The sequence below is a fragment of the Eutrigla gurnardus genome (assembly GCF_963514095.1).
Source record: "Eutrigla gurnardus genome assembly, chromosome: 9".
In the NCBI taxonomy this organism is placed as follows: domain Eukaryota; kingdom Metazoa; phylum Chordata; class Actinopteri; order Perciformes; family Triglidae; genus Eutrigla; species Eutrigla gurnardus.
The window spans coordinates 9,721,133-9,734,335 of NC_139923.1; the positions used below are offsets into that span (position 1 = coordinate 9,721,133).

A 13,203-nucleotide genomic window follows, 5' to 3' on the forward strand; every position below is an offset into this window, starting at 1 on the left:
CTAAAAAAAAGAAAGAAGTGTTAGTGTGTCCCCGTCTGAGTAAAGTAGTAGCTGTTCAGCAAGGATACCTTAAGTACAACAGTGCTATGATGAAAGTGCTACAGGTAAGAACATAGAAGTGCATTTCTATATATAAAACAAGTATTTCCTGGGAATTCACACTATTATAAGAAACATCTTCAAGGTAAGCTGTACGAGGTCATCACACCTGTTCACCTGAACGTGAACTGAGATCCTGGGGCAGCGGTCAACTTGCTGTTCCAGAGTCCAGGATGAAAACTAAGAGGATGGAGGACATGAGTCCTCTTTTAAATCTCTTATTTTATTGGGGAAAAAAACACATCCTGATTGTATCCGATTTGCCTGCATTACATTATTACATTATTTTTTTAACTTATTGGTTATTATTTTTAATCTTGCCGTTCATGTGTTTTATCATTTTATTTTTCCTCCGTGAAGCACTTTGGTACTTTTGATAAGTGATCTTAAATAAAGTTCAATATTATTATTATTTTCATAATTCCATGTTCTTCCGAGGGTTTCATTTCTTTATCAAATAAAAAGTACATGGATTCTGATGGATTCTGACTCTGCAGCAAATTGATTTCCAAAGAAGAAGAACGTTTGTATTTAATAAGCAAGTAGTCGAGCCTCCCAGGTATCTGTACGACATCCTGAGTGCTCCGACGAGTCTTCAGGTCTTCAAAAGGTCCGGGTGGTTTTGGTGCACCAGGACCAGACAGATGGACGTCTCTTCTCTGCCTACAGGTTACACAGCAACACATGGCAACGCTCGCCACCACGACATCCAAGTGTACAGCGCCCGGCTAGAACGGCGAGGGGAAGAGGGGAGGGGGGGTTAAAACAAGCACCACTCACTCCCTCACTTTTCTCACTTCGCCTTTAAAAGACTGTTAATTTAACAAGTGGCGTTCAGGAATAAACGCTTTGGGCTGCGTCCGCGGTGCAATTAAACGCTCGGCTGCGATCCCCCTCTTGTCTAATTAGCGGTGCTCTTCTCTGAGCGCTCCGCCCGGTTCCCCGGGGAACGGGCCGATCCCACTCGCCCGTCTGTGCTCACTAATGAAGCGCCAGCTTTCCTTCTTTATGTATCTGCTCGAGGACGGCCAAACGAAGTGAAGTAGAGGAGCAGCGTGGTGTTGTGGGGAGTAGGAGCAAGCAGCCTTTTAAAGAAACACCACCAGCCTTGTGGTCGAGCGCCGGTGGCCCCAACATGGCCGCTGACGCCACCAGCTCTGCTGCAAATACATTAAAACATGTAGATGTGTCTGGACAGAGCCGGTCGACTCATCTCTGAATCTACATTAAATCTCAATACTTACTTAATTTGTCGTTTGTTTTAGGTCTAAAAAACGTATAACTTAATCTGTAAATGTCTCAACATAGTGTTTAATGTCCAACATATGTCTTGTTTTGTCAAATTTGAGCAACTGGAACGAGAGAATGAACTTGATTTTTGCTTATTAGCTGTACACCATTGAACCTCCATCTTGATAATATTATATTGATTATAAACAAAGAGATGTGGGTGCTGGAGACTAACACACATACACGTTTATAACAATTATGAAGTTTAATTTCTTTGTTTAGAAGATTTACATTATAGGTCTTAAAATATGTTTTAGATATTTATTTTTTTGTGTTACAATCTATTTGTTTTTATTTATTATTTACAAATTTACGCTTAGATCTGTTATTAGGCTTCTTATCTGAATTTATGGATTGCATTTGCAACCAGTTGTCATCCAGACAAAGAACAATCGAAGGAAACATTCCTGGAGAGCAATGATCACCTTAAAATCCAGAGGCTCAGGGAGTATAAATGTTGTAAAACAGTGTTTTCTACGTGGTGAGTCAGACGGATGTCTGCAGGGAAATAGAACAGGAGTTTAACTGAATAAACTTACAAGATGTCGGGTAGATTCATCCCCTGCAGGCTGTAATAGAAACCCTTATTATCACACTGATATTCTTCGTGAAGATGCACGCGGCACAGCGTGAGGACTCGTGACTTGCTGTACATCATGAATCCTTCCCTGAGGAACCAGTGCATGCAGGCGGCGCCCCGCTGACAAACAGAAACACGAGTCTGGCTCACACAGACGGGAATCATGCTTCATGCTCTCACAAACAGTCGATTGGACGTTGTCAGGAACGTTAAACTTCAGCAGAGTAGAAAACGAATGTGTGGAGTTCTGCTCGGAGAAGTTTCTTGATGTATTAATTCATTTTTGACAAACATGCAGACGGACGAACGGAAATAGAGCCGAGCCTTCGGGACGGACAGCGGACAGTCCGGACTAGAGGTCTTCACTCAAAAACCCCAACCCCCCCCAAACCCCAAGGCCAGACCTGTACTGGTCGAGGTCTCTTTTTGGTTGAAATCTGGCTGCAAATGTTTGTTGTAAAACGCTGACTGAACCGCAATTACTGAGCCAATGAAAACGCAGCAAACGACTCACTTTAGCCACATTAAAAGCAAAATCCCATTATTACTAAGGAGAAGGAACCAGAGAAGGCAACAGACCAGGAAAAGGAAACAGACCAGGATAAGTTAACAGACCAGGAGAAGTTAACAGACCAGGAAAGGGAAACAGACCAGGAGAAGGAAACAGACCAGGAGAAGGAAATAGACTCAGGAGAAGATAACAGACCAGGAGAAGGAAACAGACCAGGAGAAGGAAACAGACCAGGAGAAGGAAACAGACCAGGAGAAGGAAATAGACCAGGAGAAGTTAACAGACCAGGAAAGGGAAACAGACCAGGAGAAGGAAATAGACCAGCGAAAGGGAACAGACCAGGAGAAGATAACAGACCAGGAGAAGATAACAGACCAGGAGAAGATAACAGACCAGGAGAAGGAAACAGACCAGGAGTCCTATGCCGGTTTCAATCTAACTGGAGGCAAAATGCCAGCAAACACGGGTCCTATTGTCCTGTTTAAATATTATTGGCGGATGCCATGCTGGATTGAGGTGTGTTTCATTCTGGGACCACATGAAGACCTCCGGTCCGGTTTACCCCCGCCACTCATACATACGTGTTCTCACACAGTGGTCCCATCCAGGCAGGCGCTGAGAAGCTGGGCATCGGCGGCAGCGTGAGAGGGAGACTCGGCACTTTGGGGAGAGGGACGCTCGCTAGGTTGTTTGTTAACGACCTGGTCGGTCCATGTCAGCGGCGGAGAGGAGAATGTTAAAAGAACAAAAGAGAAAGAGAGGAAATAGAGAAAGTAACCCCCCCCCCCCACACACACAACAATAGTAACGTATAATAGCAGCCACTTATTCTGCCTGCAGTAACTGATCAATAGCAAACACCATTAAAAGACAGAAAGTCACTGCTCACTTCTATTCATTCTGTCTCCTTTCAGGTGTGTTTTGTGTGAGAGTGCAGCAGCAGCGGCGTGTCCTTGCTGTTGGAGCTATACCTTCAGCTCGGCCTCCCTTCGCCCTCCCCCGTCAGGCTGCTTCACTCTTTTGTATTGTTCCTGCTGCATTCATGCTAGCAGCCAGTATGACACTTTAAAATAAATAAATAAATAATAAAATGCCGACTGCTGGGAGTAAACACAAGGTAAGGCTGACAATGGGAGGTGAAGCCGACGGGCCCAGGTGAGATTTATATCACATAAAGACTCTTCAGGGATATGCTATTCACAAACACACGGATACTTACAAAAGAATCGATTTACCACTTTAATAATAAAAAAAAAAATTCTGCCTCAAATAGCCATAAAAGTCGCCGATACAGGAAGTTAATTTAAACTCACTTTGCCTGACTTGCAGATTTCAAGAATCAAGGATCAGAAGCTATGAACCGGATAAAAACTTTGAGGCTGCAGTGATGAGATACGATTTTATTTTATTTTTCTATTTAAATTTTAATTTACATATAGTGATCTTTTCTTATTGTGACACCTTTCACGGCTCAAATAAAGCACTTTGCATAATCTTGTTGCTGTTGTTGAAAGGTTCTTTACACATAAACACGCAATAGTGATAAAATGTGAAACTGGGTCTGAAATTAAAGACAACCACAAAAAGACAATCCCATACAACTAGAATGCATCCAGACTTACATTTCAAGGGAAACGATCATTTCTCCCACATTACATTTGAAACTACATTTGACACGTAGTTTCATTAAAAATCCAAACAAAACAAAACGCAGCAAATCTATTTGGTTGTGTTTCGTAAAAACATGATGGTTTGTATTAAAATAAGTTTGTCATGTTACAAGTAACGAAAGTTAGTTTAACATCAACAGCGGCCTCCTGGGTTAAAGTCCCGTGTTTCACCCCCCGACCTCATCTCTTCAAAGACTGCAGTTTCGCTGTTAGGGAATGCCATGTTTCGATGCAGAGAACGGCATCTTCAGGCTTCATTGCAAGCCGATATCAACTTCAACGTAGAAACAGACGTTAGCTGCAGCCGGCGACATAAACACCAGCTGCATGTGTTCAGCTCAGCCTCTGAACACACGGTGGGTTTGATTTCTCATCTCCCAGCTTTGATGAAGTCTCAGGATGAGCAGATTTATCAGAATCTTTCATCTGTGCATCTACACGCTTGTTTGCAAAGCTTCTAAAACTAAACTGCAAATAAACACATCTGGAAAATGTGTGCAAAAGTGCCAGATGTTGTTAAAATGATTGCTTAAATCAATCAAAGTACTAATGAGCAAACTCAGAAGAGCTGAATGTATTCTAACGTAGTGCAGAATTGAATTATCGCTATAAAAACAGTGAAACTGCTGGACACATATGAGATAAACCTTTCTAGCGACCTGCAGTAGCGGAGCGGGGGAAAGACGGGTGGACTCTTACTTGACGGACTGCCAGGTCTCCTGCTCGAAGCCGCGATGGATGGACTGGGCGATGGAGGACTCCATCAGGTCGATGTAGCGCACCACCAGGGGGACGAACAGGTCCTGAAGGTGTTTGTGGAATGCCCCGTTGCACAGGTGTACTGAGGACCAGAAGACCAGCTGAGTTAGAGAATATCCATATATACCATGACACGCCACGAACCATCTAGAGCCAGTTCTGGGCGAGGCGGAAGCAAAACAACGGTGACTTTTAGGTTCACACGGGACATGAAGAGAACTAGTCCTGTGCCTGTTTGACCGTCAATGTGGACTAACTCGCTCGCTTTACGATGTCAGCTGCTCTGAGTGTCTAATAATTATGGGGATTAACATTTATATTCTAATAATCTGCATCTGCAAATATGTTCTGGAATAACATAATATTACACAAATTACTTTATTACATTAAGTGAAAATACGAGCTCAAGGCTTTAGCTTCATATTTACCAGACAGAGATCATGAAGAGAAACGGTTTGCTCAGTTTGGTGTGAAACAACTCGACTGGCCGGACCTGAACCTCGTCCAACACCTTTGGGATGAACTGGAAAATTAATTCAAGCCCAATTTACATAAATATTCCATACAAAACAAACAGATTCTACACATTCTCTCAGCACCCAGGGGCAAGCGTTATGGCGACGGTGGCGAGAAAAAACTGCCTTAATAGGCTTTTAGGCGCCCAGGCCTTTCAACTGCATTTGGTGTTGGTAGTAGTATAGTAGTAGTTTGTAGTAAACAAAACAAAAAGGATTCCACAAACGGACGGTGGAAATCTCGGTGACGACTGTGTCTGAGTCTGTGAGGAAATGTTACCTCCTAAAGGCCTGAATGTGGACTACAGGTGTACATGATGTGGACTACAGGTGTACATGATGTGGACTACTCCCCCCCCCTCCCCGTCAGACAGACAGACAGACAGACAGACAGACAGACAGACAGACAGACAGACGAACCCGTAGAGGCCGGCGCCCCCGAGACAAAGATGCAGCCTGGCGGGTGGGAAGCGAGCCGCTCTCTCAGGACTTCATTAGTTGTAATTCCTCCGCCATGATTAACACTAGCCTTTTTAACCCTCCGGAGAGGCCCCGCCTCCCTCACAGAGCGCTCGCCTTCGCACGCCGACAATCAAGTGAGCATTTAAATAATCTACAAAGCGGCAGAGAGATAAATACACTTGTTGAAGACAATCCTCAAAGAATTGATGAGATATATCGAGTCACCTGAGATCAGCCGCCTCTTGGCAACCGCCAAGGTTTTAAATATTCTTTTTTTTTTTAAAGCTCTGAACAATCAAACATGTCAAGGATTGTTCATATTTGATCAGCGCCAGAGAAGGCAACCTGTAAATAAACTTCATTATCCACCAAATCATTCTTTTTCTTTTACCTCCATCAGCCAGAGTGTCTGATTGGAATTTAACTCTCACTTCAGACGTAATTATCAGAGAAGGGAAGACCTCATTTGTGCCGTCTAAACTCTGAGTCCTCCTGTTCTCTCGCCTCATCATGCTCCAAACTAACGTCTGACACTTGGAATAATTACGGCATTAACAGAGGATGGTAATTAGAAAAGAATATAAAAGATAGGAGCCACAAAGCACAGAGATTCGTGGGTTCTTCACATAATGAAACGCTGCGGGTGCCCTTGGGCTTCCTGTCTGTCTGCCTGCCTGTCTGTTACTGTGTCGGAGCTACTTTGGCATCGGCCATGTTAAATAACGCCTCGCATCTCGCCAAATCTCTGCTGGCGCCGAGACAAAGCCCACGGAGCCGACGGGGGAAACAATGAGGACGTTTCTCAGCGAGACGCTTCTGTGAGTCGCAACAGAAAATCACAAGAACATGAAAAACAGCAGCGGAAGTTTCAAACATCAGTTTTTATTTTTTTGGGGGACCTTGAGATGTAGAGAAGCAAAAAAACAAAAAGGTATTGAAAATGATTTCTTTATTCCTGAAACCATCGTGTGGATGTGACCCAGAACATGTTTTAGTATTCTTAAAGCCATAAAAGACGGAAGAGGATTCTGCAGGTCCATGTGTGAAGAATGAAATTTCTCCTCAGAGTTAATCTCTTTATTTTCACCTTCTGTCTGTTAGAGTTTAGATCTTCACCGCCTTCCTCTGTATCTACTGTTTGGTGGTTATTGATTGGCTGGTGTGACTGTCTGTCTGGAGGAGGATTATCATTATTTTCTAGAGGAGAAGAAGAAACATTTCCTAAATTATTTGTTTTTATTATATAATATATATAATATAAATATTGCTAAAACTAATCACTAATCACATCTCTTCATCATCCGGTGTCATAGTGGACTTTGTAGATCCTGGGTCAGGTCCAACCTGGCATTCAATTACATTCCTACATACCATTCAACCAAACCGTCACAAAACTACTTCTTTTTTAAAAGATTATTGTTTTGCATAAAATAGGTGTGTTAACATATTTATTTTAACACTTAACATGTCAAAATAAGTATTTTGGTCTCTCCTCCTTTTATGGGGTGATATGAAAACATTGTCATATATATATTTATTATTTATATATATATATATATATATATATATACTGTATATAGTGTTGCCCATAAATTTGAAACGATTTGCAACGATGTCTTGTTAATTAATGCATAACAAATGTTATGCATTAATTAATTTCACCTGGGTAATTGGGACAGGTATGTAACCATTGCACCTGATCAAAGTGATTACTGATGCATTTAAATAGAAATAAACAGAGGATTGTGGAGGATTCCTTAATACTGTGAACTTTTGCACATCTCTTTCATTTTAAAACAGAGATATTGTACAATCATTTCATAATCTGTACGTTTATGTCTCGAATTTGTGGTAGTTAATTTTACTATATATTTTCTCTTTCTATATTTTATTGTTATAATTGCACCTTCACACCAAAACAAACATGATTCAAATGCTTTAAATGGTTAAACAGTAGCTGGTCAGTAAAATTTCATATTAAGTTTACGTCATGCAGGTTTGCTTGTTGATTGATTGGTCTACAGGCGAGACAGGTCCTTCATGACGTTCTGAAGTTTGTTTTTTTGTTAGAGAAGTGTGATGGTTTCTATTATTTATTCCTCCTGTGCTCACTGTTATAAACGGGCATGGAAATGAATCTTACCCAAACTGCAATATTACAATAAAAACCTGTCAACATTTAGTAGAAACTGCATCTTAAATATCTCACAGTTCTCCACTAATTATCTTCCAATTATCACACAGAAGAAAAACAATTCCAGAAGAGTTTTCTGTCCCTAAATATAGTGAAGATGCCAAGGTGTGACAGGGGCCCGGCGTGTTCACACCCCGCTGACAGGTAGATTGGTCACCGTGGTGAGGGGTCACCTTTTGAATCTGTCCTCTGGCTCTTGACAGCTTCGGTTAATTACTCCTCTGCCACATCATCTCTTAACGAGCCTCGTTGTCTCCGCCGGCGTTAATGAGCGATGTTAGCGGTGGCGTCACGCGTGCTGTTGTCGGGTGATTCCTCGGAACGAGACGCAGGTTTAGAGGTGTGACAACGAAGGTCAGCCTGGAAGCGCAGCGGCGAGGAAATTAAAAGGTGTCACGGCAAGCGTCGGCAGCGAGGTGGCCCGACGAGATCACACGGGCGACTCCGGTGTATTTCTGGGTAATTTTATCCCCATACAGGTAAAACTTGGTGCTGATCATTTTAAGTTACACAGTTACAAAGTTTTTCTAGTTGAAGGCGAGTCGAGTTCATTCATATCAGCAATGAGCCATCAATCAGGGCGTTTTACAGGAAACATCAGCAGACAAAGTGCAAAAGAAAACACATTAAAAAGAACATTTAAATAGAAGTAGAAATAGTAGTTTCAGAGTGGAGAATAGAAAACACAACATGAGATATGTGAGACATGTGAGATATGTGGGATATATGAGATATGTGGGACATATGAGATATGTGAGACATGTGAGATATGTGAGATATGTGGAATATGTGGGATATGTGGGAGATATGAGATATTTGAGATATGTGAGACGTATGAGATATGTGGGATATATGAGATATGAGATATTTGAGATATATGAGATATGTGAGACATGTGAGATATATGAGATATGTGAGAGATATGAGATATATGAGATATGTGAGAGATATGAGATATGTCAGATATATGAGATATGTCAGATATATGAGATATGTCAGATATGTGGGATATGTGGGATATATGAGATATGTGGGATATATGAGATATGAGATATTTGAGATATATGAGATATGTGAGACATATGAGATATGTGAGACATGTGAGATATGTGGGATATATCAGATGACTTTCAGCTCAGAGCCCAGCCGAGTCTGATGATGAGTGTTGGAAGAAGCTCAGACTCACGGTCGGCTCGCAGGAAGTTGTTGAGCAGCTGGAAGAGCGGGAAGCTGTCCCAGGAGTCGACGGGCTGCAGCTGCAGGGCCGCGTCCATGTCGCCTCGGTACATAGACAGGAAGGTCTCGGCGTGTTCGGCCATCAGCTCCGGCCACCACGAGAACGCCTGATGGGGAAGAGACCACATGTGATACATTTACAAGATGTCGTCTCTGTTTGGGTCCAACTCTTCAAAACACTGTTTTCACAAATATCACATCTTTGTGTACGTAAACATATCTGACGTATGACGATTGCTGTACTATACAATGAATATACATAAGCACTAATAAATAATAATAATAATAATAATAATAATTAATACAATAAATATATCCATCTCACGCCTGATCCCTTGAGATGAAGAAGAAACGGAGGAAGTGATTGGGAGAAGAAAAGGAAATAAAGTGACATTAATCCACATGCATCGTTTTTAAAGCTGCAGTTACTAAATGTTTCCTGCTATCGGCCTAAAGACTTCATTACCCAGAAACACTTTTGGGTGAATAAATGAATGCTGTGTACCTACTCACGTATTGTGTGAATTTGTCAAATCCAACACGGCTTTTACGAACTTTCCAGAAATTACGATTACCTAAGTTATGTATGTTAAGTAAGTTAAGTACGTTACCTAAGTTAATGAAAAAAAACTGAAATGATTTCAAATTCAGTCACGATTTTATGTGTGAAAAACAAAACAACACGCAACAAAATGCATTGAGATTTTTCAGTAAAGGAAAAGATGTTGAACCATCCAGTGGCCATGAAACACGTCACACCGGACTGAGGTAACAAGGTGATCAGGGTCTGATGGAGATCCAGATCCACCAGACCAGCAGCGATGCAACAAAAACAGAAACATTCAACAACAACCAACTCACCTCTCTTCCCTTCCCACGGTGGAACACAAGGAAAGAGAAGCAGAAAGGACAGTCAGATACATGATTACAGTTCAGTGTAATCTTCTTCTTTAGTTGCTCATCCAGAAATAATAACTTAGAAACGTCCTGATATCCCAGACCCCTGGGAACCCTGAGAGAGATAGTCCACACAGGGAGGAAGGGAGAGGGGTGGACATCCAGGTGGATTGTCGGGTCCAATGCAAAACTGAAAGTCTTTAGCAACGTGATTCACATTAGTGTCGATAGTCACATGACATGTTCGTCACTCGCCAGTCATCAGTTCGACTTCAACCCCGCTCTAAAACTAACAAAGTTGTTTTGTTGCCTAAATTTAACTTCCTGTGAAGTATATTTTGAAAAGACACCATGCATGTAACAAGCGTTTATTGAGACGCCGCCACCGACTCGAGAGGAGAACGTAGAGCGCCGTAGTGTGAAGCATTGGAGGGACAAGGTGTTGACAGTGAAGATGAATGGCTTTTATTGTGAAAGGTCAGAACAGAAGGAGTGGAGCTGGAGTTTGAAAGGAGGAATAAAGTTTTCTGTCTTGGGGTCTAGGGGGGGAGAGGGAGGCTCCAAACTGGGATCACATTGTGGAGCTGTGATTAGTTTTATTCTTGAGGAGTGAACAGGCTGTGCGTCTTCTAGCATGTTAGCATAGCAGCTGTTCTGTTCGTGTGTTTCCGTGTTTACAACTTCTACGTGTCGCCGCCTTAATCTGAACTGTTGGTCCACAGACTTGCTGTAACGGAACCGGGGCGGTGGTCTACAGTCTTAGACCGACCCCTGGGTCTGTTCATGTTTAAAGTTCTGGTTCCTTCACTGTGCAGGGTTTCACCTGCTTCAGTTTGCTCAGGCCGATAGTAACTGACACAACGGACTCTTCAGAGAACAAGAACATCTTCAGCTCAACTGTTAAACAAAGCAATAATTACATGTGAACATTAAAACGTGCAAAGACGAGTAAGAGCGACTTTGTTGTGACAAACAACAAATGGTGAGCGGCGCAAGGACGTTGTTGTCGCAAGGACGACAGTAAAACAATTATGATTCATCTCTAAATTTAATTTTAACAGCTTGCGGCAGCGCTCCAACAAAACGCCTCTAACTCGTCACTAACAACTTGTCTGAGGTGCGGAGCAGAGATCCACTGGTCGCCATGGTAGCGACAGAACGCGGCACGGTATTAATAGCTGGGAAGCAGATGCCTGAGCGCCACACTGCCACTTAGGGCCGACGGAGGCGCCGCGTCTCAACACCTGTGATTGATCAGTTTTGTACGGCGGTGAGCGTACGGCGGTGTGGGCGTTGTTTTCACTGCCAGCGGAGGGGGTGGAAGGAAAATGGACAAGTGCTGCGAAAAGTGATCAAAAACGTTAATGAAATGATCAAGTGACTAGTTGGCGTCTTCGCCACTGTCACTCGCGGCAGGAAACAAGGACGACAGAGTTCCTGCTGGAGGTGAAATTCAGAGGAAGATGAGAGTTTCACAGTCAAACTGTTAATAAAACCGATGACTCCTGTCAGGTGTCATTTGATTAGATAAATGGTTGTATAATATTCATAATATAATATTCCTCTGCTTTGTTTTGGCTAAAATCCTGTTTGCTTTTGTCTAAAGGATATTTATTTGTGTTTCCCTCCCCGGTCTCTTTGGTTCTCTCCTACATTGTTATGCTGCTCTGCATGTTTACAAGATGCTTTAGATTGCGTCAGTTACTTTCTCTTCGTAGATGAGTCTGGAAACTTTCACATTCATCTCCACAGAGAAAAAACAACAAGTTCTTATATATATATTAGTGCTGTCAATCGATTAAAAAAAATTAACTAATTAATCGCACAATTTGCCGTAATTAATCGCAATTAATCGCTTTCTTTGTTATAATGGATATTTAAATGTAAAATGATGGAATTTATGTAGAATCAACACAAAGGAAGTATTTAAATTAAAATACTATTGTTAAATAGCAGCTTTTAACTTAAAGCACAGATTCTCTCATGTGAATTACAGATTTCCAAAGAAACCATCAAGGCCATCAAAATTAACTGTCAGCTTGAAAAAGGCATATTTCTTATATGCACTCACAGAACATTTCAAAAAGGTCCACAATAGAACATGCAAATATGGAAAAAAGAACAAGGAAATATTCTGCTGTGAAGTCAATATCTCACTCCATAGAACAACAATTCAGCTTAGTCCTCCTTTACATTCAGCCCGTTACTGAGACAGACCAGTCTGTTTACATCGTCAGAGGACAAAGCAGTATACACCACATCTAGTGTCTCTCACGCAGAAAAATTACCGGGATAATTAAAAAAAACTGCTCGGTGATCGTTCGCTAATTTGAAGGCCACATGAAGTTTGGAGGTCTGTAGTGATGGACTGCAGAAAGTTGGCGACCTCTGCGCACTATGCGCCTCAGAATTCGCTGACCCTGCTCCGTCATTTTATGTGGTCTACCACTTCTTTACTGAGTTGCTGTCGTTCACAATCGCTTCTACTTTGTTATAATCCCACTGACAGTTGACTGGAATATTTAGGAGGGAGGAAGTTTCACGACTGGACTTGTTGCACAGGTGGCATCCTATCACAGTACCACGCTGGAATTCACTGAGCTCCTGAGAGCGACCCATTCTTTCACACATGTTTGTAGAAACAGTCTGCATCCCTAGGTGCTGCTTTTATACACCTGTGGCCATGGAAGTGATCGAACACCTGATTCAAATATTTGGATGTATGAGTGAGTAGTTTTAACAATTAAATATATATATATATATATATATATATATATATATATATATATATATATATATATAAAAATACATTGGATACCTCAGAGTGATGTTCCTCATTCTGCTGCAGGACTTCGATGCAGAGTTCTCCCAGTCGCATCATGTCCTCGAGTCGTTTCTCCTGAGTTGCCTGAGCATCCGCTGAAGGTCCGGTAGAAATAAAACCTATTAATACACGTGACAGACGGGACTACATTTCTCATGAACCTCAG

At 41.9% G+C, this 13,203-nt stretch overlaps 1 protein-coding gene across 3 annotated transcripts in view; it reads right to left on the minus strand.

Moving 5' to 3' along the window:
• Window positions 1-13,203, minus strand: part of cadps2 (Ca++-dependent secretion activator 2) — a 187,428-nt gene that overhangs the window by 29,836 nt on the left and 144,389 nt on the right. For all 3 annotated transcript variants that reach the window (XM_084018540.1, XM_084018541.1, XM_084018539.1), the window contains exons 17-19: window positions 13,032-13,132; window positions 9,267-9,423; window positions 4,850-4,991 (exon numbers count right to left, since the gene is read on the minus strand). In XM_084018540.1, the coding sequence (XP_083874666.1) occupies window positions 4,850-4,991; window positions 9,267-9,423; window positions 13,032-13,132 (400 nt within the window). The remainder of the gene's footprint in view (window positions 1-4,849; window positions 4,992-9,266; window positions 9,424-13,031; window positions 13,133-13,203) is intronic.